Source organism: Aquarana catesbeiana, linkage group LG11 (genome assembly GCF_042186555.1).
Source record: "Aquarana catesbeiana isolate 2022-GZ linkage group LG11, ASM4218655v1, whole genome shotgun sequence".
In the NCBI taxonomy this organism is placed as follows: Eukaryota; Metazoa; Chordata; class Amphibia; order Anura; family Ranidae; genus Aquarana; species Aquarana catesbeiana.
This window is the reverse complement of record NC_133334.1, coordinates 261,178,362-261,202,321: the sequence shown is the minus strand read 5'-3', so window position 1 is coordinate 261,202,321 and position 23,960 is coordinate 261,178,362. Positions and strand designations below refer to the sequence as shown.

The 23,960-nt window shown below is 45.2% G+C and overlaps 1 protein-coding gene across 7 annotated transcripts in view; it reads left to right on the top strand.

The window, feature by feature from the left end:
• Positions 1–684: 684 nt before the first annotated feature.
• Positions 685–23,960, top strand: part of LOC141112725 (uncharacterized) — a 62,437-nt gene continuing 39,161 nt past the window's right edge. The window contains exons 1-4 of one of the 7 annotated variants that reach the window (XM_073605748.1): positions 696–818; positions 3,391–3,517; positions 8,411–8,494; positions 17,796–18,399. In XM_073605748.1, coding sequence (XP_073461849.1) covers positions 18,130–18,399 — 270 coding nt within the window. In that variant the 5' untranslated portion in view covers positions 696–818; positions 3,391–3,517; positions 8,411–8,494; positions 17,796–18,129. Of the gene's footprint in view, positions 819–3,390; positions 3,518–4,743; positions 4,925–8,410; positions 8,495–17,795; positions 18,400–23,960 lie in introns of those variants that run through there. The other 6 variants (XM_073605750.1, XM_073605747.1, XM_073605749.1 and 3 more) reach the window with 6 other exon arrangements.

Genomic DNA, 23,960 nt, shown 5'->3' with positions numbered 1-23,960 from the left:
AAACCTTGTGGACGGCCTTCCCAGAAGAGTTGAAGCTGTTATAGCTGCAAAGGGTGGGCCAACTCAATATTGAACCCTACGGACTAAGACTGGGATGTCATTAAAGTTCATGTGTGTGTAAAGGCAGGCGTCCCAATACTTTTGGTAATATAGGTTATATGTGATTCTGCACAGCGCAGCCACCCTGTAGCAGTAAATCTGCTATGCGGCGGTCTGCAAGTGGTTAAAATATATGTAAACCCTCACTTTGTAAAACTACCCATTCAGTTTAAGATAGAAATGAAAGGCAAAACATTTGTTTATAGATACAAAAACATTATAAATACCTTTTTTCATAAGTGATTACATTCCCTCTATTCTCGGCTGGGGAGGAGAAACAGCAGTACACTGATCTTCCAAGTGGATGGCTGTGGGATGGGCGGAGTGTGTGTCAGGACAAGTATGATCATTGGAGGAGAACAGGCTGAGTTCCCAACACAGCTAGAGAACTGACCACGATGTGCTCTCAAGCCTAGTGTGGTCAGTGTTTAATAGGAAAGCAGAGGGACTGGCAGGAACACCAGGTGATTTCACATAAAGGAAGTCATACAAAGAGAACAGGATACTTTCTCATACAAGTACATGATACGGCAGGTACAAACTAGGAAAATGAACTGTTTGGTTAACACATTCTTTAAATGTTAGAGGAGGGGAGGGGGAGCTGCGGCTGCTGTCACTGTTGTTCCGAAGTTCAATGATATCCACCTCCAGAGGATTCTATAATCTACGAGAGCCGTGCAGCCAACGGACCGACATCTGACTGCCGCTACAACTGCCAGGTACAGGTGATCGACTGAAAAGCGATCCGTCTAATGGTGGCCATATAAGCTTTGACCTTTTTTTTTTATCCAATCAATCTGCAACTTGATCAGAAAGATTGAATCTGCAAAAAAATGAATAGCCAAAACTTCCCTTCCAAATTCATTTAGACTCAATTTTGATTGGATTCGATCAAACTGAGTCTACCGGCCAGGGAGGTAAATTATGAATCGTTTTGCATCGATTGGCAGCACCAAGATACTTTTGTTCATGAATTCCATTGTATTTTGATCGATGAAATTATGAGGTCACATGGTGGAAATAGAAATGCGATTGATGACTTACGATTGTGTTACAATAGCATCCTAAATATAGATCAAAATTCACTTTCTCATGTGCAGCATATCGATCGAATGGATTGTCGGTTATAGATTGATTTGATCGGAGGAGATGGTTGTAAAAGAAATCAATTATTTATCAAAGGTGTATGGCCACCATAACATGATGTTCACACCTGAGCTGAGTCTCGGGTTATTTTGTTGTTTGTTGTTGTTTTTTTTTTTTTTTGAGCAATTGTACATTTTCGTGGGTGTTTGAGGGCTCGTTCACACCGGGACACGTGGCGGGAAACCCGCTATCTGCGCGCGGCTGTGCAATCTGCTTCTGGTGTCAATACACTCACTGGACACTTTATTAGGTACACCTGTTCAATTGTCTGGTAACACATATTGCTAATCAGCCAATCACATGGCAGCAACTCTATGCATTTAGGCATCTAGACGCGGTGAAGACGACCTGCTGAAGTTCAAACTGATCATCAGAATGAGGAAGAAAGGGGATTTAAGCATAGGCGTGCGCACAGAGTGTGCCAGGTGTGCCCAGGCACACCTGGCACACCCTAATCACCCGGTGCAGCACAGTGCAGCACAGATCCCCCTCTACTGCCCTGGTTCCCTTCCCCCTCCCCCCCCCCCCCCGCAGCACTGCAGGCTTCCCCCCTCTCCCCTCCCACTGGCTGTTACTGAGGGGATGTTTCAAGACGAGTGGGAGAAGGGGCTGGTAAATATGTACTTTACCGGCCCCTTCCCTTTCTGAATGAACATCGTGAGTGACCGGTAGTGTGTTTTTGAGCTTTGGGGTGCACACCCTAGTGCAATAGGCTGCGCACACCTATGGATTTAAATGACTTTGAACGTGGCATGGTTGTTGGTGCCAGACGGGCTGGTCTGAGTATTTAAAAAACTGCTGATCTACTGGGATTTTCACACACAACCATCTCTCAGGTTTACAGAGAATGGTCCGAAAAAGAGAAAATATCCAGTGAGCGGCAGTTGTGTGGAGGAAAATGCCTTGTTGATGTCAGAGGTCAGTGGAGAATGGGCAGACTGGTTCCAGATGATAGAAAGGCAACAGTAACTCAAATAACCACTCGTTACACCCAAGGTATGCAGAATACCATCTCTGAACACACAACACATCGAACCTTGAAGCAGATGGGCTACAGCAGCAGAAGACCACACTGAGGAACAGGAAACTGAGACTACAATTCGCACAGGATCACCAAAATTGGACAATAGAAGATTGGAAAAACGTTGTCTGGTCTGATGAGTCTCGATTTCAGCTGCGACATTCAGATGGTGGGGTCATAATTTGGTGTAAACAACATGAAATCATGGATCCATCCTGCCTTGTATCACCGGTTCAGGCTGGTGGTGTAATGGTGGGGGGGATATTTTCTTGGCACACTTTGGGCCTCTTAGTACCAATTCAGCATCATTTAAACACCACGGCCTACCTGAGTATTGTTGCTGACCATGTCCATCCCTTTATGACTACAGTGTCCCCATCTTCTGATGGCTCCTTCCAGCAGGATAATGTCACCATGTCACAAAGCTCCAATCATCTCACCACTGGACAATGAGGTCACTGTACTCCAATGGCCTCCACACTCACCAGATCTCATCCAATAGAGATCCACACTCACCAGATCTCATCCAATAGAGCTCCACACTCACCAGATCTCATCCAATAGAGAACCTTTGGGATGTGGCGGTACGGGAGATTCACATCATGGATGTGCAGCCAACAAATCTGCAGCAACTGCGTGATGCTATCATGTCACTATGGAGCAAAATCTCTGAGGAATGTTTCCAACACCTTGTTGAATCTATGCCACCAAGAATGAAGGCAAAAGGGGGTCCAACCCAATACTAGCAAGATGTACCTAATAAAGTGGCCGGTGAGTGTAGATTCCCCAAACACAGATCACAAACTCAGTGCGTTGCCTGCACAGGATTGCATAGTACTGCAGTACAGGGTGATCTGGTTGCAGTGCCTTTATAACAATAGACCACGCCCTACTTTTGGCACCATCCAGTGCGATTTCAGCCCCTTCAAATTCCTGTTCACTGAATTGCAAAGGAAGGTGGAGCAAGTTCCTTTGTGTGAACCGGCACTAAGGTTCGATCAGATTTTTTTTAAATCATTTTTTTGCCAACGGAAAGCAAGTTAATAGGGAATGCGATTTATATGCATCTTTGCACATTTTTCACACGTTTTTCAGGCTTGAAGCTCAGGTATTTTTCCATGCAGCTCAGGTGTGAACAGGCGCAATTGATAACCGTGGGATTTCAGATGCTGAGCGTTTTGGAACTTAGCTCCGGTGTCAATAGATCCTGATTGGCTGATGGAATCCTGATCGGAGGGTGGCACCGGGCAGGTAGGTAATTTGCTTCTATGTGTAAAAATTAAAGTAAATTGTTAAAAGTCCATTTATGCCGCAACAATTCCCATGGAGCCCATCCGCTGTACACTATGGTGTCAGCACAGGAAGGCGTTCAGGATATATATAGTATTGTTTATGTCGGGTGGACTCTTCCTGCACAGCAGCTTGAAGATCAGCACACAGCAGAGACTATTCCATTTACTGTTTACCGCTGGGACTGGATCCGCAATGAGAAGGGCTTTGCTGTTTGGTGTTCTTCATACAGAGGGGACTTATGAAAAGGGGGCAGTATGAAAGGTATCTGCAATGACAAGGGAGTTCTCTGCTCCCATGTCCACACCTACAAACTGCCAGGGCTTTTTTTCAGCGGGAACGCAGGGGAACGCAGTTCAGGCACCTCCAGCACTGAATGTATGTAATAGCATGGGGGGTGGGGTGTGCTGGAGGGTCTATTGATGTTGGCTGCTGGGGGATCTATTGTCACTGGTGGTGATCTGATTTTGTGTGAGGGTCTATTGTTGCTGATGGGGGGGTCTATTGTTGCTGGGGTGGTCTTATGTTGCTGAAAGGGATCTACTGTTGAGGGAGAGGTCTATTTTTACTGGCTGCTGGAGGATCTATTGATAGTGGCTGCTGGGAGATCTGTTGTTGCTGCTGTGGGGTCTAATGTTGCTTGTGTAGATATTTTGTTGTGGGTGGTTCAGGGAATCTATTGTTTTTGGGGTTGAGTCCATTGTTGCTGGGGGAGACTCATAGGTGTGAGCAGCCTATTGCATTAGGGTGTGCACCCCAAATGTATTAAAACATGGACAGTGTCAGTAGGGCAGTGGATGGTGTCAGTAGTTTTTTATTTTTACTTCCTTTATTAATTTATTATTTCTTACAATTTTTTAGGAGCCCTGTTGGGGGCTTTGGTGAAATATCAGCAGGGGGAATCTGCGCCGCACTGGGTGATTAGGGTGTGCCCAGGCACACCCGGCACACCCCCTTCGCACGCCTATGGGGAGTCTATTGTTGTGTGGGGATCTATTGCTGGGATTCTATTGTTGCTGGCTGCAGGGGATCTTTTTTTACTGCTTTTCTTTTTATCATTTACATGTTCCATACAAATGATTTAGCACCACAAAATGATACTTGGTTCTGTATTCTCTAAAAGGGGCAGTACTGGTAGGTGGGTGGGGGGTGGAATCAAGGGACGGTGGTCAGAGGTGGGTAGGGCGGCAGAGACAAGGGGTGAATCAGACGGTGGGAGTTCCTGCACCTATTCTCCGAGAAAAAAAAGCCCTGCAAACTGCTCACAGTAACATCCCATCCCCCCAATTCATAGCCTTTGCTGAAGTATGAAGATTTAGGAGCCCTATGGTGAAGCCACAGAGAAGAACATTTCCCCAAGAGATACAGGTAAGAAAAAAAAATGTGTGAGGGGGACAAGCTATGCGCAGGGCGTGGGAGGTATATGAGGAATGTATTAGGTTTGCCAATCTGATGCTGCTGATCTCATGCAACCTCTTTGCAGCCTTTTACTGTCTGCACTCCAGCAATGGCTGCCTGGCACTTCACAGTGTGGTGACAACGATGGATCATGCCTGTGTATTTAAACAATTATTTGTAGTCTCCATTGAAAGCCAGTGTGGCAGGGTGACAACACAGGAGCATGATTGGGAGACAGGGACAGAGCATTGTCACCCTAAGAGAAATTGCCTGAAGGACCATCATGGTGGGATCACACTGGCAGGGGCCGACTGACAACTCATGGGGCCCCCGGGCAATAGGAGATTATGGGGCCCCTAGGCAGTCAGAGATTATGGGGCCACACAGTCTACACACACACAGTATACAATCACACAGTATACAGACATGTTTCTATTGGCTGAGAAGGTACCTGGAGAGGTGGGGCAGCTATAATCTCGGGATTTTTAGACCAAAAGGATGTCGGTAAGGGACATTTCAGAGACAGATGTAAAGAAAAAACACAGATTTGTACATACTGTCCCTGGTTTTACTGAGGCTGGAAACCCTGATGGGGCCCCTTAGTGGCCCAGGACCCTCGGGCAGTGTTCGAGTGGCTCAATGGTCAGCCCGCCCCTGCACACTGGGGATCATTTTAACCAGTTTCCGCCCGTGCCATAGCCGAAAGATGGCTACAGCGTGGGTTTACTTTGCTGGGAGGGTATACATGGACGTCCTGCTAGGATCACACTGCCCCCTTTGGACTCAGCTGATCACAGATCGGGGTAAAGGGCCAATCACAGTTAATCATGATGTTAATGCAAGCAGGTTATCTGCTTTAATTTCCTCACACGACAAGAGATAACCAGCTTGTGTTAAAGGAACATCGGCACTAATTATCTGAGCACTGATTATCAGTGCAGTCCCAACAGTGCCCACCAGTGCTGTCCATCAGTGTCACCTATCAGTGCTGCTTATCAGTGCCCATTAGTGCTGCCCATCAGTGCCTCCTCATTAGTGTCAGCTATCAGTGCTGCCTATCAGTGCCCATTAGGGCCTCCTCATCAGTGTCACCTATCAGTTCCACCTACCAGGGCCCATCAGTGCTGCCTATCAATGCCACCAATCGGTGCCCATTAGAGCTGCCCATCATTGCCTCCTCATTAGTGTCACCTATCAGTGCTGCATATCAGTGCCCATTAATGCCTTCTCATCAGTGTCACCTATCAGTGCCACCTAACAGGCCCCATCAGTGCTGCCTATCAATGACACCTATCAGTGCCCATCAGTGCCTCCTCATCAGTGTCACCTATCAGTGCTGCCTATCAGTGCCCATTAGTGCCTCCTCATCAATGTCACCTACCAGGGCCCATCAGTGCTGCCTATCAATGCCGCCTATCAGAGCCCATCAGTGCCACCTATCAGTGCCCATCAGTGCAGCCTCATCAGTGTCACCTATCAGTGCTACCTACCAGTGCCTCCTATCAGAGCCCAATCAGTGCTGCCTCATCATTCCCCACCAGTGCCGCCTCATCAGTGCAGCCTCATCAGTGCCCATCAGTGAAGGAGAAACATTACCTGTTTGCAAAATTTTATAACAAACTATGAAACATGTTTTGTTTTTTTTCAAAATTTTCTGACTTTTTCGTTTGTTTAGCAAAAAATAAAAAACCGAGTGGTGATTAAGCACCACTTAAAGAAAGCTCTATTGTGTGATAAAAAAGATACAAATTTCGTATGGGTACAATGTTGCATGACCGCGCAATTGTCATTCAAAGCGTGAGAGCGCTGAAAGGCGAAAATTGGGCTGGGCAGGAAGGGGGTGGAAGTGCCCCTGTAATCAGAGCTGCAAAAGGTTAAAATTACTTTTGAAATGTCAAAAATATGTTAAAATTTACATGAGATTTAGTATATGTAGGTTCACTTAATCCTAAATGGTACCCCTAAATGTAACACTTTAGGTCAATCTGACCCCTAAGGGGCCATTGAGACCCCGGCACAACATTATCTTTTTTTTTTTTATTCCCAAATAACTTTTTATTCAAGGTTTTGCAATTTTACAAAAAAAAAAACAGAAAAGAAAACCAAAACACAAAACAAATCACAATGCACTTTGATAGTCATACATTTCCTTAGTACTAGTACATAGGATTTCTAGTACTATACAAAAATAATAAGGCCAACTAACCAAAAAACATTTCAATATACATAATATATACAGGCCACTATACAACTTTAATGCATTTATGACTTTACTCAAAGTGCTTAGAAACACGAATAAAAGCAAAAAAGCTAAAATCAGTATTCAGCATACATACGAAACGTAACCCCCTGCCTACCGGGCACTTTCATCCCCTTCCTGCCCAGGCCAATTTTCAGCTTTCAGCGCTGTCACACTTTGAATGACAATTGCGCGGTCATGCAACTCTGTACCCATATGACATGTGGTCAGCACAGGGCCAATCAGCACTGTCCAGACAGAGGGGTCGGGGGTCCTGCAGCCTCATAGGACAGTCAGGGAAGAATGAAAACTCTCCTACACGCTTTAAAGCGGAGGTCCGCCGTTTTTTTTTTTTTTTAAGTCAGCAGCTACAAATACTGTAGCTGCTGACTTTTAAAATAAGGACACTCACCTGCCCAGGGCGCCCGCGATGTCGGCACCCGAAGCCGGTCTATCCCTCGGCTGTCGGTTGCTGCCGCCGCCATCTTCGGTAGGGGAATCAGGAAGTGAATTCTTGTGGCTTCACTTTCTGGTTCCCCAATGCGCATGCGCGACTCGCGCTATGCTATCCCACTGGTCCCTGCTGTGTTCTGGGACCTGTGTGTCTCCCAGAAGACAGCGGGGGGGGGGGGGGAGTGGCGTAGATACCCGCAGGTGGCTCAGGTATCTATGCCCGGAAGTGGGAGCAAAATACCTGTATTAGACAGGTATCTGCTCCCCCCTCCCCCCTGAAAGGTGCCAAATATGACACCAGAGGGGGGGAGGAATCCGAAAAAGCGGAAGTTTAAAGCAGGATTCCGGCCAGCTAAAAAAAATTTTTAAAGTCAGCAGCTAGCACTGTACACAACACTGTAGCTGCTGACTTTAAATAAGTAGACTTACCTGTCCTGGATGCCCGCTATGTCGGCCGCCCGAGGCCGACCCGTCCCTCGGTTCTCGGGTCCCGGCACCGCCATCCTAAGTAAGGGAAACAGGCAGTGGAGCCTTGCGGCTTCACTGCCAGTTTCCTACTGCGCACGCGCGAGCGGCACGGCAATCTGTGAATGGCCCCGTGGTTTTCTGGGAACACACACAGTTCCCAGAAGGCAACGGGGCTGCTCAGCTAGGAGCAGAAAACGCTGCGGAATAGGAACAGGCAGATTAGGAAGACTGCCTAGCAACAAGGGTTCAGGTAAGTTTTAACATTTTTCTTTTTTCAAATGTTTTTTTTTTTTTAGGATTTTTGGTGAAATATTTTTTTCAGGGTGGCCCTCCACTTTAAGTAGACACTGATGGAAGTCACAAGACTGCGATGAAAAAAGGTATTTAGCAGTTTATATTTACTAAAACTATTGCATTTCCATGTTCTGTGTACTGTGGGAGACCAGATATATTGAATGCAGGGTCCTGGGTTTAGTAACACTTTAATGGATTTTTAATCTATTTTTCATGAAATAATTTCTTCTTGTGTTTTTTGCCTTCTTGTTTTGTCCTCTGTGAGCTTCCGACTCTCTCCTTTTCCCCCTCACTTCCTTTTGTTTGGAAGGAGCAGTGCACATTAGTTGTGTTCATGTACACTGTTCTATGTGCACTACAAATCCCATACTCCATCTCAGGAGAGAGCAACAGGAAGTCAGATCACAGCAGGAATTTGGAGAAGGCAGAGAGAAAAGTGGAGTTCCCCTTTAAAAAGTAAAAACAGCTTCTCCGTTTTTTAACCTGCTCCCGAATGCTGAAATCTTGTTTGAAACAATTTCATTATAATTCATTTTTTTCCTGCAGATTCCAGAGAATCGGCTACTAAAGAATGTGTATTTTTTTTTATATATACATCTGGCTTCTTCTTCCAAAATGAGATAGTTTGACAGCTACTGAACCAAGTGTTGTTATGTGGAAAGAATTTATGAAAAATGTGATTGCTGTGAAGTGCTCTCCTGGCTACAAAGAATCCTGATAAACTAATGTGACCGGCTCAGTGTTCTCTGTACAAAACTGTGATATATGTTAAAACGATATAAATGTATAATAATAATATTAGTGTGTGACTTCACACCTTCCAACTTTTAAACTTGAGCCTACCTTAAAGAAGCAGTTAGATAGTCAGGGTCTGCTTAGCAAAAAGAAACTGTTGAGACAATGAACACTTTCGTAAGAAGCACCAGTTCTATACAGTGTGTATAGTGCTGGAGTCTGTAAGGCAGAGTGCAGGGGTCAGGAGTATGTAACGTACAGTGTGTTGCAGTCAGTGCCGGGTTTAGGAGTACAAAACACACAGAAAGCAGGGGTGAGGCGTACAAAATAAAAAAAGTGCAAGAGTCAGGAGTATGTGGTGGGTATGTTCTGGAGATCATGATTGTGCTATGTGCAGAGTTCAAGAGTGTGCTACATACAGAGTGCAGGGTTAAGGGGTGTGCTACATACAGAGTGCAGAGTTCAGGAGTGTGCTATGTGCAGAGTTCAAGAGTGTGCTACATACAGAGTGCAGGGTTCAGGAGTGTGCTATGTACAGAGTGCAGAGTTCAAGAGTGTGCTACGTACAGAGTGCAGAGTTCAGGAGTGTGCTATGTACAGAGTGCAGGGTTAAGGGGTGTGCTACATACAGAGTGCAGAGTTCAGGTGTGTGCTATGTGCAGAGTTCAAGAGTGTGCTACATACAGAGTGCAGGGTTCAGGAGTGTGCTATGTACAGAGTGCAGAGTTCAAGAGTGTGCTACATACAGAGTGCAGGGTTCAGGAGTGTGCTATGTACAGAGTGCAGAGTTCAAGAGTGTGCTACGTACAGAGTGCAGAGTTCAGGAGTGTGCTATGTACAGAGTGCAGGGTTAAGGGGTGTGCTACATACAGAGTGCAGAGTTCAGGTGTTTGCTATGTGCAGAGTTCAAGAGTGTGCTACATACAGAGTGCAGGGTTCAGGAGTGTGCTACAAACAGAGTGCAGAGTTCAGGAGTGTGCTACGTACAGAGTGAAGAGTTCAGGAGTGTGCTACGTACAGAGTGCAGAGTTCAGGAGTGTGTTCTACGTACAGAGTGCAGGGTTAAGGGGTGTGCTACATACAGAGTGCAGGGTTCAGAAGTGCGCTATGTACAGAGTGCAAAGTTCAGGAGTTCACCACGTACAAAGTATAGAAGTCAGGAGTTTACTATTTACAGAGTGCAGAGTTCAGGAGTGCACTACATAAAGAGTGTAGGGTTCAGGAGTATACTATGTACAGAGTGCAGCGTTCAGGAGTGGTTTTGGTACAGAGTGCAGAGTTCAGGAGTGGGCTGTGTACAGAATGTAGGGTCCAAGAGTGTGCTACCTACAGAGTGCAGGGTTCAGGAGTGTGCCTTGGAAAGAGTGCAGGGTTCAGGAGTGCGCTTTGTACAGAGTGCAGGGTTCAAGAGTGCGCTACGTATAGAGTTCATGGTTCAGGAGTGTGCTATGTGCATAGTGCAGAGTTCGGGTGTGCTACGTGCAGAGTGAAGTGTTCAGGAGTGTGCTATGTACAGAGTGCAGAGTTCAGGAATGTGCTGCGTGCAGAGTGAAGTGTTCAGGAGTGTGCTTTGTATAGAGTGCAGAGTTCAGAAGTATGCTGTATACAAATTGCAGATTTAAGAAGTGCACTTTGTACAGAGTGCAGATCTCAATGGTCACTTTACAACCAAAAATTACACCCCCTTCCCCCCCGAACTGCTCCCCTCCCCCCATACAGTGCTCTCCTCCCACCCCTAAATCCCCATCGACAGTATCAGATAGAGAACTGCAGCTGCAGAAGAGAAGTTACAGCTTACCTTATGAGGAGAGTGGAGAGTGGAGCTCCTTTCAATGCAAGTATACAGAGAGGCAGAGGACAGATGATATCACTCCGCCAGGTTAGCTACATTAATACTGTATATTACTCTGCCAGGTCTGCCTGTATTTACAGTTGTGCTCCAAAGTTTGCATCCCCTGGCAGAAATCGTGAAATTTTGCCATTGATATCTAAAATATGACACATCATGCTAAAAAACTTTTATTCAAGGATATCGATCATACGGAGCCATTTATTATTACATGGTTGTTTGGCTGCTTTTTAAGTCATAATGATAACAGAAATCACCCAAATGGTCCTGATTAAAAGTTTCCATCCCCTGGAATGTTTGGCCTTTCTACAGACATAGTAGGTGACACACACAGGTTAAAATGGCAATTAAAGTTTAATTTTCCACCTCTGTGGCTTTTAAATTGCAATTAGTGTCTGTGTATAGTCAATGAGTTTATTAGCTCTAACATGGATGCACTGAGCAGGCTAGATACTGAGCCATGGGGAGCACAAAAGAACTGTCAAAAGACCCGCGTAACAAGGTAATGGAACTTTATAAAGATGTTACAGGATATAAAAAGATATCCAAAGCCTTGAATATGCCATTCAGTACTGTTCAATCACTTATTAAGAAGTGGAAAATTTGGTGATCTCTTGATACCAAGCCAAGGTCAGGTAGACCAGGAAAGATTGCAGCCACAACTGCCAGAAGAATTGTTTGGGACACAAAGAAAAACTCACAGGTAACCTCAGGAGGAATACAGGCTGCTCTGGAAAAAGACATTGGTGGGGTTGTTTCATGGAGCACAATATGACGATACTTAAACCAATATGAGCTGCATGGTCGAGTTGCCAGAAAGAAGCTTTAATGAACCATTGCCACAAGAAAGGCCGGTTACAATATGCCTGACAACACTTTCACATGACATCCCTCTCAGCTTCTGGCACAATATAATCTGGAGTGATGAGACCAAAATAGAGTTTTATAGTCACAACCTCTTTGGAGAGGGGATCAAAATGGCCTATAGCGGCAAGAATGCCATCCCCACTGTGAAGCATGGTGGTGCCTCACTAATGTTTTGGGGGTGTGAGCTCTAAAGGCACGGGGAATCTTGTGAAAATTGATGGCAAGATGAACCCAGCATGTTATCAGAAAATACTGGCACACAATTTGCAGTCTTCTGCAGGAAAGCTGCACATGGGATGCTCTTGGACTTTCCAGCTTGACAATGACCCTAAGCACAAGGTCAAGTTCACCCTCCAGTAGTTACAGCAGAAAACGGTGATGAAAAGGCCATCAGAGTCTTCAAATGACCTTGCATGACCTAGAGGCATTTTGCCAAGAGGAATGGGCTGCTCTACCACCTGCAAGAATTCTGGGCCTTATAGACAACTATTACAAAAGACTGCACACTGTCATTGATGCTAAAGGGGGCAATACACAGTATTAACCACTTGCTGACCGCATCACGAGGATGTACGGTGGCTCTTGTGTGCCAGAACACGTACCTAGTACATGATCTGGCACTTCCGGGTAGGGGGCGCGTGATTTGTCACAACAGAGGCTGATCAGCTGGCGCTGGGCACTCGATGTCCTCCGGCACCCACCGATCATCCCCAAATACACAGAGAACTGAGATATGTAAACCAGGCATATCTCAGTTCTGACAAGGGGGAAGGAATGGATTTTGTGTTCCTGAAAAGCAGGGACTAGAATCCATCACTTCTCCTAGTAAAAGCAGCACACAATAACACACCAACACTGGCTAGGCACACATTTAACCCTTTGATCGCCCCTGATGTTAACCCCTTCCCAGCCTGTGTCATTAGTATAGTGATAGTGCATATTTTTAGCACTGATCACTGTATTAGTGTCACTGGTTCCTACAAAGTGTGAAACGTGTCAGTTAGTGTCAGAATGTCTGCCGCAATATCGCAGTCCCGCTATAAGTCGCTGATCGCCGCCATTACTAGTATAAAAAAAAAAATCTATAAATATATCCCATGATTTGTAGACGCTATAATGTTCGCATAAACCAATCAATATACACTTGAATTTTTTTTTTTACCAAAAATATGTAACAGAATACATATTGGCCTAAATTTATGAAGAAATTTCATTTTTTAAATGTTTCCATTGGAGATGTTTTATAGCAGAAAGTAAAAAATATTGTTTTTTTGTTTTTGTTTTTTGTTAAATTATCAGTCTTTTTTTGTTAATAGCACAAAAAAAACCCCAGTGGTGATCAAATACCACCAAAACATAAATTTTATTTGGATACAGCGTCGCACGACCGCGCAATTGTCAGTTAAAGTAATGCAGTGCCGTATCGCAAAAAATGGCCTGGTCGCGAAAGGGGGTAAATCTTCCGGAGGTCATGTGGTTAACTAAAAGGATCCTTTTGAACAGGAGGATCATTTTATTTGTTTACTTGTTGCCATGTTTTATTTTATGATTGTGCCATTCTGTTATGATCGACAGTTACAGAATATGAATCCCATAAGAAATGAAAGAAATGTGTTTTGTGATTGCTTATTCATGTTTTCTTTAACTAGTTGCCGCCTGCCCACCATCAAATGACGGCGGGGCGGTGCGGCTCTCGTTCTGCGACGCCGTCCTACGACGGCGTCCCAAAACGGCCGCTCTCGCGCGCCCACGGGTCCGCGGCTTTTTAACGATGTGATCAGCTGCGTCCAATCATAGCCAGTCACATGTAAAAACGGAGATGCTGGTAATCGGCGCTCCTCGCCTCACACTGACAGAGTGTGTGGCGAGGAGAGCCGATCAGTGGCATCTCCTCACAGGAGACATCTACACATGTAATCAGGGCACTGATCATCAGTGCTCTGATTACAATAGCGACACCAGTGCCACAAATCAGTGCCAGCGATGAGTGCCCACCAGTGCCAGCAATCAGTGCCCACCACTGCCAGCAATCAGTGCCCACCACTGCCCACAAGTGCCACCAATCAGTGCCCATTAGAGATGCCAGTCCGTGCTGGCTATCAGTCCCACCTATCAGTGCTGCCCATCAATGCCCATCACTGCTGTCCATCAATGCCCATCAGTGCCACCCATCGACGCCCATCAGTAACGCCTATCCGCGCAGCCTATCAGTGCCCACTAGTGCCGCCTATCAGTGCCCACCAGTGCCACCTATTAGTGCCCATCAGTGCCACCTAACAGTGCCACCTATCAGTGCCCATAAGTGCAACATATTAGTGCCTCCTCATCAGTGCCACCTAATCAGTGCCCATAAGTGCCACCTCATCAATGCCCACCAGTTCCACCTCATCAGCGCACATCAGTGAAGGAGAAAAAATTACTTAATTACAAAATTTACAGACAAAAACTAAGTAAATAAAAAAAAATCTACTTTTTTGGTCTTTTTTCTTTTTTTTTTTAGTAAAAAATAAAAAACCCAGCAGTGATTAAAGCAGAGTTCCAGGCTTTTTATGTTTATTAAAAGTCAGCAGCTACAAAAAAAGTGTAGTTGCTGGCTTTTAATAAACAGACACTTACCTGTTCCACGGTCCAGCGATGCGGCCGAACAGAGCGTCGCTCCTCTCCCCCTCCTCTCCGCCGGTGCCTCCATTGCCACTCTGGGCACCCGTCCGTGGCACGCACGGCGCATGCGCGAGTCACGCTGCGCTCCCGGAGTGGACAGGCGATCTCCTGGGACCTGTCACGTGTCCCAGGAGATCGCCTAGAGGGAGGGGCCGCCTAAGGCGAAAGGAGGAGTCGCTTTGGTGGTCCCTGGGTGGAAGGAGGAAGTGGGACAGGAAGTCCCCCTCCTAACGAAGCCCCCACTCCCCCCCCCAAAAAAAATTACATGCCAAATGTGGCATGTAAGGGGGCAAGGAGTGCTTAAAGCGGAAGTTCCATTTTTGGGTGGAACGCCGCTTTAAATACCACCAAAAGAAAGCTCTATTTGTGTGAAGAAAATGATACAAATGTCATCTGGGTACTAGTGTAGCATGACCGCGCAATTGTCATTCAAAGTGCGACAGCGCTGAAAGCTGAAAAATGGCCTGGGCAGGAAGGGGGTGTAAATGCCCTGTAGGCAAGTGGTTAAAAATGGTACTTACTGTATATTACCAATTCTCCAAGGGGATGCAAACTTTTGAGCACAAATGTATACAGCATATACAGATATTAATTATAATAATAGTGTATGACTGGGGTTGTTAGAGTGTAAGCTCCTCTGATGTAGAGACTGATGTGACTGGATCAGTCGCTAGCCCGATTCTAAGGGATCTATTTATCAAACATTCATTGGACGAATGTCAGAAGCATTCATGCAAGGTAGACAAAATGTTCTCATATCGTCTGTAATAGATTAATTCCTAAATCATCAGTTCCTTCAAGTGGCAACAATGCATTTTCTGGAATACCTGAGTAAGAAAATATACTGTATTATGGCCACTGGATAGAGCTGACCATATAGAGATGAAACTGTTACAAAAAATACAGGGATATTTTGTCCAGTTTGCATGAATGCTTTTGACATTCGTCCAATAAATGTTATATAATCATTCATTATATTGTCAAAAGTATAGGGACGCCTGCCTTTACACACACACGAACTTTAATGGCATCCCAGTCTTAGCTTGTAGAGTTCAATTCAATATATCCCCCACCCATTGCAGCTATAACAGTTTCATCTCTTCTGGGAAGGCCGTCCACAAGGAAGGCTGTTCCGGAAGCTCATTTGTGAGGTCAGGCACTGATGTTGGATGAGAAGGCCTGGCTTGCAGTCTCCGCTCTAATTCATCCCAAAGGTGTTCTATCGGGTTGAGGTCAGGACTCTGTGTAGGCCAGTCAAGTTCCTCCACCCTAAACTCACTCATCCATGTCTTTATGGACCTTGCTTTGTGCACTGGTGCGCAGTCATGTTGGAACAGGAAGGGGCCATCCCCAAACTGTTCCCACAAAGTTGGGAGCATAAAATTGTCCAAAATGTCTTGGTATGCTGACGCCTTAAGAGTTCCCTTCACTGGAACTAAGGGGCCAAGCCCAATCCCTAAAAAAACAACCCCACACCCTAATCCACTCTCCACCAAACTGTACACTTGACACAATGCAGTCAGGCAAGTACTGTGCTATTGGCAATGGCCAAACCCAGACACGTCCATCGGAGTGTCAGACAGAGAAGTGTAATTCCTCACTTCAGAGAACACGTCTCCATTGCTCCAGAGTCCAGCGGCGACGTACTTTACACCACTGCATCCAACTCTTTGCATTGCACTTGGGGATGTAAGGCTTGGATGCAGCTGCTCGGCCATGGAAGCCCATTCCATGAAGCTCTCTATGCACTGTTGTTGTGCTAATCTGAAGGCCACACCAAGTTTGGAGGTCCGTAGCTATTGATTCTGCAGACAGTTGGTGGCTTCAGTTGACTGTGCGCTTCAGCATGCGCTGACCCCACTCTATCATTTTTACATGGCCTACCACTTCGTGGCTGAGTTGCTGTTGTTCCCAGTTGCTTCCACTTTGTTATAATATCGATAACAGTTGACCGTGGAATATTTAGTAGCAAGGAAATTTCACGGTTGCACTCAGGGCCGCCATCAGGGGGGTACAGCCTTTACAACTGTAAGGGGCCCTGGGGCCCGAGGGGCCTGCCCGGGCCAGAAGAAGGCAGGAAGAGTGAAGGGGATCCGTGCTGTGCAGTATAGAAACAATCTCACAGTTTCTGCAGTTCTCGTGTTATTGATTTTAGACATCGAGCTCTTTACGGCCACTTCTGGCTACTATGTGCATGTGCACCCCTCGTGTGACAGTGATCTGCCTGTACTATGCTTCTCAGCAACATGTCAGCTTTGTAAAAATGAGCTGGGACCAGGTAGGAAGTTACAAGTAGGGGCTGTGAAGGAAAGGGAGGGGGGGGCTGTTTGTGTACAGGGAGGGGCCAGAGGCTTGCGTGTATACAGATTTGTATACGTAGGGCTGCCATATATACAGGTGTGTGTGTGTGTGTGTGTGGGGGGCTGACATATATACAGGTGCATGTGTGTGTGTGTGGGGGGGTGGCTGACATATATACAGGTGTGTGTGTGTGTGTGGGGGGGGGCTGACATATATACAGGTGCATGTGTGTGTGTGGGGGGGTGGCTGACATATATACAGGTGTGTGTGTGTGTGGGGGGGGGGCTGACATATATACAGGTGCATTGTGTGTGGGGGGGGGGCTGCCATATATACAGGTGTGTGTGTGTGTGGGGGGGGCTGACATATATACAGGTGCATGTGTGTGTGTGGGGGGGGGGCTGACATATATACAGGTGTGTGTGGGGGGGCGCTGATATATATACAGGTGTAAGGAGGGCTGACATATATACAGGATTAAGGGGCTGAGTGCGAAACAGGTGAGGAGGCCGGTGCAGATTCGGTAGGATGGTCCATAGGCAAGCCCTGGGCAATGTGGGTGGTCAGGCTTGGGCGGGGACAGGTATAAAGCTGTGTAAGGGGCCCAAAAATTTCTGATGGCTGCCCTGGTTGGACTTATTGCACAGGTGGCAACCTATCACGGTACCACGCTTGAATTCACAAAGCTCCTGAGAGCGACCCATTCTTTCACAAATGTTTGTAGAATGCCCAGGTGCTTGCTTCATTACACCTGTGGGCCATGGAGGTGATTGGAAAACCTAAATCCAATGATTTGGAGGGGTGTCCCAATACCTTTGACAATATAGTGTAAGTGTAAGCTCCTTTGACGGCAGGAACTGATGTATATGGCTCATTATTTTCTGTAAATATATCTACATTGTTTCAGTGAAATATTTAACATCCGCAGACTTCCTCTATGGCTATTCTAGAATGATTCGGTTTCCTTTTTGCAGAGATGGAAGGAGGCATATCAGTCATCACCCGTTGGTCAACGTGAAGCGATTCCTATTTATTCCTCAAACTAATCATCTGTCTCCTTTCACTGAAGACTCCAATGAAATGTCAAGGAAGCGACGCATTTCTTTGGAAGTTTTTGAGAATAATCGTTGATACAACGCCTGGAATCGTGTCCAAGTTGTTGTGAAACATTGGCTCCTTCTTATTGGCAGGACATCAGAGCCAATCTCTGCCTTCTGCCCAGTATATAATACATTTTGCAGAAGAGCAAGAGCTTACACCCAGCAAGGACTGACCAGAGACGACTCCCTCGGAGCCTTACACGGGAAGATGTCCATGTTCATCGCGGTGGGTGTGACCGCCCTCGCTGCCTTTATGGCTAAATGGCTTTTGAGCGGAAATAAGGATTCCACTAATAATAATGGGATGTATCCGGTTCCAGGGAGATGGTATCATCTGAAGAAACATATTTTCTGGCTGCTGGTCCAGTTGGGCTCTGTCATTAAGTCCCTTGGATTGAGGAGGCCACCTGGGGAAAAGCCTGCGCCGCTGACCGAAGACGATCAGAGAAAGATAGTTCCAAACGCTGAGAAAACGCACGTAAGTTTTTATTTAAAGTGGACCTGTCGCCAGACCGTTCACGTCAACAACAATTTTCCCATAATATTATATGAACATTCAATGTATTTTATACATGATATTTACCTGTAAAAATTGCACTTGTGTGGAGGACATCAAAAAGCCCTGAGATGCCAGCTGGGTGGCGCCATCTTTGATGCCGGTAGCCCCAGCAGACTCCAAGTTGCCACTCAAGTGTTACTCTGTGGCATGAACAGGCAACCTCAGCACTCCCTCTGGGGTGAAACTACAAATTCCATAATACCTCTGCATTAGGAAGTCATGTATGTGGCTGTCAGAGTCTTGCAATATCTCATGGGATCTGTAGTTTCACCACATCTGGAGAGCTGAGCTTGCCTTCCGCTACTCTATGGTATTCCCCTTTTCTCCTCCCCCAAGTGCTACATAAAATGTTATCTAAGGAGGTGTAGGGGAGCTGGGGCAGCACAGGCAGTAATTACTCATAGAAGAGGAGATATTCAGAAAAATTCCTTCATTTTTTAAATGTTTCTTAAGAGAAGGATTGGCTGAGCAATTCTCAACAATGCCAGAGTCAGTCTGTCCCGATAGAAAGGGTCAGGGCTGGTTGGCTCTCCTCTCATTAACTAGTCATGTGCAATTAGTATCGGTCTGAATGTAAATTCGGACAAATTTTCGGTTATTCGGAGAATCAGATGTATCCGAATCTCTGAATGAAATGGTAACGAATTTAGTTTAAATTAGTTTAATTTTGATTCATTTATTCGTTTATTCCCCCAGCTATTCTTCACACAGAAATTGAATCGGCTGATGATTTTTCGAGCAATCCAAATCGTTCCAAAAATTTGTTAGAAAACAAATAAACTAATCTAAATTAAAAAGATTTAAACTAAATTTGTTTAATTTAGATTAGTTAATTCATTTTCTAACAAATTCCAAATTTTTGGAACGATTCTAATTCGGATCGCTTGAAAAATGATCGGCCGATTCGATTACTGTGTGAAGAATAGCTGGTTGTTAAGGAGTGGGCCAGGAAGCTGGCTGCCGCGCCCTTAACAACCGAAGATTCATCAAAATGTATACAAAAGAATGCCGGTAATAGAAAATTCAGAAAAAAAACAGAGTGGGCTTACCCCCCAATCCATACCAGGCCCTTTGGGCAGAGCCCCCCTTGCCCAAAAGCACCCCCCCATCTTAAGGGCATGTGACCTGGCTTGTCCCCCCCCCCCATTTCCTGGCCGGCTGGGCTGCATGCTTGGATAAGGGTCTGGAATGGATTTGGGGGGGGGCATGATGTTTTTTTAAGAATTGTGGCGTGGGGTTCTCCTTAAAATCAGTAAAATCATAAAGAGCAGAATCATAATAACACCCGATGCCCTAAAAACGTCTCTAATCACTTATTGCAGCAGCGCTATGTGTTGAGGTGGTCCAAACACATAAGGAAAAACATTAAAACATTAATGATTAAGGAGATCCAGGAAAGTCCAAGTAGCCGTGGTCTATTGTAGTGGAGAGCCTCTTTCACCAAGGATAATCACCACGTGCAGGGGACATCTCCCCAATGAAATTGCACTCACCAAAAGATCAGCATACATAAGCCTTTATATTAAACGCTTCCTTTCTCCTTCATCCAACCACCAGATGTCAGTCATATTCTCAGATGATACCGCATTACATATGGGAGGAATGAAATAGCCATATAGTGTAATATTGCTAAAACAATTTTTATTTAAACTTTCAAAATATTCCCCCTTTAGCTAACATGCGTACCAGATATGCAATAAAAACGAGCATTTGTTCAAAGTGCACTGTGCCTGCTTATCCCGTCTCCCGGGAGGTCGTCTGGAGCGTTTACTGGATAGTAAAACCAGCCTACTTCCTTGTTCCTCTCGGGTGCGTGGAACGCACGCGTCACTTCCGGTGAATTACGTCTCTGACGCGTTTCGTCACTTCCGGACGTCGTCTGAGGGCGCCCTCAGACGACGTCCGGAAGTGACGAAACACGTCAGGGACGTAATTCACCGGAAGTGAATAAAATTAGTAACATAACGAATCTATCCGAAACTAAATAAATTTTTCCATTCTGAAAATGTCTATCATTAACATAGAGTGCAATTGGTTTCTCCCTCTGTCCTCTCCTCCTGTTTAGTGCTAGTAAGCTTAGTCCCTCTCCATTTTTTTTTTTTTATGTTCCCTCAGTCAGTGTTCCCAGATACAAGTTTTAGGAAAGCCATTAGAGTTGATTTACTAAAACTGGAGAGTGTAAACTTTGGTGCAGTTCTGCATAGAAACCAATCAGCTTCCAGGTTTTATCCTCAAAGCTTAATTGAACAAACTAAAGTTAGAAGCTGATTGGTTTCTATGCAGAACTGCACCAGATTTTGCACTCTCAAGTTTCAGCCAGAGTTATCAGAAAAGAGCATTTAACTCCTTCAAGTCCAGGCTGTTTCACCCCCCTTCCAATCCAGGCCATTTTTCAGATTTCACACTTTGAATGCCAATTACTCAGTCATGCAACACAGTACCCAAATTTTAAAAAAATTTATAATTTCCTTTTGACAGATAGGGCTTTATTTTGGATGGTATTTAAAGCAGAACTTCAGTCATTTTTTAAATCTTTCCATCTATTAAATCATCTGCCCTTGTTTTAACTTTGAATAGTTTTTTTTTTCTGCCAGTAAATACCTTATACAGCCCATTTCCTGTCTCTTGTCTGGTAAAAAGCCTAGGCTTATGACATCATGCAGAGCTCTCCCTCTCTCGCGCTTGTGAGAGTTTGCCATGAAGGGAAGGGGATGAGTCATAAGAAGGCCAATGAGAGCGGCAGAGCTGGAGGTGGGCCTCTGTGTGTCTGTGCAAATCCAGGAAGTGGAAGCTTCAGCTGCCCACAGTTAAAATGGATGCAGACTCAGTGGAGGGAGATTCCTGCAGCATATTTGGCAAGTACAGAATCCCGGTATATGTAAAATATTATGCAAAGTGGTTGGAGGGAAGCTTCAGAATGGCAAAGGTGTTTTATTACAAATTATGTGAGCAGACCGCAGTTCCTCTTTGATCACAACAGTTTTTTTTCTGCTATATAAATAAAAAAGACCACATATTTTGAAAAAAAAAATATTTTCTTGGTCTCTATTATAAATTGCAAATAAACAATCTTTCTTCATAAATGAAGGTCAAAATGTATTTCGTGTATAAAAAATCACCCAAATCAGTGTACATTATTTAGTCTGTGTGAAAGGTATAGAGTCTACAAAGTATGATATATGTATTTGACAATTGATCAGTTCTGATGTACTGAATGCCATGTCTCATTTCTTGAGGCTCTAAAATGTCAAGACAGTACAAATACCCCCAACTGACCCTTTTGGAAAGCAGACAGTCTAAAGTATTTAATAAGGGGCATGGTGATTTGTTTGAAGTTTTAAAATGTTGTCATCATTTTTTGGAAAGTGAAGAGATGAATTAAAGTGGTTGTAAACCCTTATGCCGCGTACACACGGTCGGACTTTTCGTCTACAAAAGTCCGACGGACAAAATACGGCGGACAATCCGATCGTGTGTGGGCTTCCCCAGACTTTCAGCGGATTTTTTCAGCCGTAAATCTGACGGACTTTAGATTTGAAACATGCTTCAAATCTTTACGTCGGAACTACGCCGAATCCAGAAATCTGCTTGTCTCTATGCTAGTCCGATGGACAAAAACCCACGCTAGGGCAGCTATTGGCTACTGGCTATCAACTTCCTTATTTTAGTCCGGTGTACATCATCACGTACGAATCCGTCAGACTTTTGTGTGATCGTATGTAGGCAAGTCCGTTCGTTAGAAAGTCCGCCGCAAGTCCGCCAAAAGTCTGCCAAAAGTCCGTCGAAAGTCTGTCGGACGGGCTGTCGGATTTTGTAGCCGAAAAGTCCGACCGTGTGTACGCGGCATTACAGACCACTTTGACCTACAGGTAAGCCTGGATAAAGGCTTACCTGTAGGTCCAAGAAATATCTCCTAAACCTACACGGTTAGGGAGATATTTGCAAAAAGATAGGCACCGCTGTCTACGGCGCACGCGCCGTAGACAGTGGCGCGCAGTCGCACCGTGCGCGCCGCTGCTGACGGCGACATGCCGTTAGTGGCGGCTCCCTGTGCATGCCCGTCATGTGACGTCGAGTGACGTCATCGCGGCTCCAGCCAACCACAGCGTCGGAGCCACGATACCCGGAAGAAGATGGACGCTCCGTACCAGAGGGGACAGCTGTGACATCGCAGGCTACTATGCGATGCATAGTAGCCCACGGATGAAAGTGATCGTGAGCACTGATACTTGGAAGGCACCCCATACTGGACCTGGACATCCAGAGGAGATAGCCAGTGCGGGACCGTCTTGGATACTGATCCACCTGTTAGGCAGCCTCTACTACACAGGCTCTAACAATTGTTGGTCCCAATTAGACTTGTTCAACACATTCTGACATTGGAAATAATACACATCTAGTTTCTCCAGTACCTGGGTCTGGCGTCCATGAAACATTTCATTTGACCTTGGGGTCCTAAGTGCTACCTGATTAGTGTAGAAGAAGGGTATGGCGCTGTTCCTTTAACTAAATAAATAAATAATAATCCCTACCTGCGTATTTGAATATCTCTAGTTCAAAACAAGGCATATAAGTATAAATTCCTAGGTATAGCAAGACGTGCAGGTGTCAGATGGTGGTGTCCTTAAAAAATTGCACACTATTAAACGAGCTATAAAAATATATATTAAAAAATTAATAAGCAAGCTATAAATATATAAATAATACTGATAGTGTCAAATCCCATATATTGTCTTGCTGATATATATTCAAAATTACATTTATTGTGGAAAGGGGGGAGGGGAGGGGGAAGGGGGTGGGGGTGGGGGGAAGGAGGGGGGGGGGGGAGAAGAGGGGGAAAGGAGAGTGAGGGAGATCAACCACTGGTGAAATACTGAAAAGTATCCTAAAATCACTTCTAATAAAGTGCAAACGTGCTGGCAAAGTTCAAAAAAAGTCCTTATTGTGTAATAAGCTTGTTGTCAAATTCGTTTAAACCCTTATTAGTGTAATATCTTGATATATCTTGTGCAGTATCTTGGTACATGTGATGTTGTGATTATGATCCTTCAATAGTTTTGAATATCCTTGTTCTGAAAGTGCAGCCACTCACCGGATCGCTACACCCCTGCAGGGGTATCAGGCAGTTACAGTTTTGCGCCACTGTACGGCAATCACTGGCAGACTCCGGATCGTGATGTATCATATAAAAAGAGAGAAGGAGTGCCCATAGCGTAAAATCGTTTTTAAAAGGATTTATTAAACAAGTAGAAAGGTACTCACAATCTCACAGTATGATTCAAGCGAAATAGTAAAACGTCACGGTTAACCTTCAGCGCTGGTAAGTAAGTAGTGTTGGGAAGCACAGATTAGGCCACGCCCTACGCGTTTCGTCGTTATGCTCCCGTAGACGTCATAACGACGAAACGCGTAGGGCGTGGCCTAATCTGTATCACGATACCGTGACGTTTTACTATTTCGCTTGAATCATACTGTGAGAT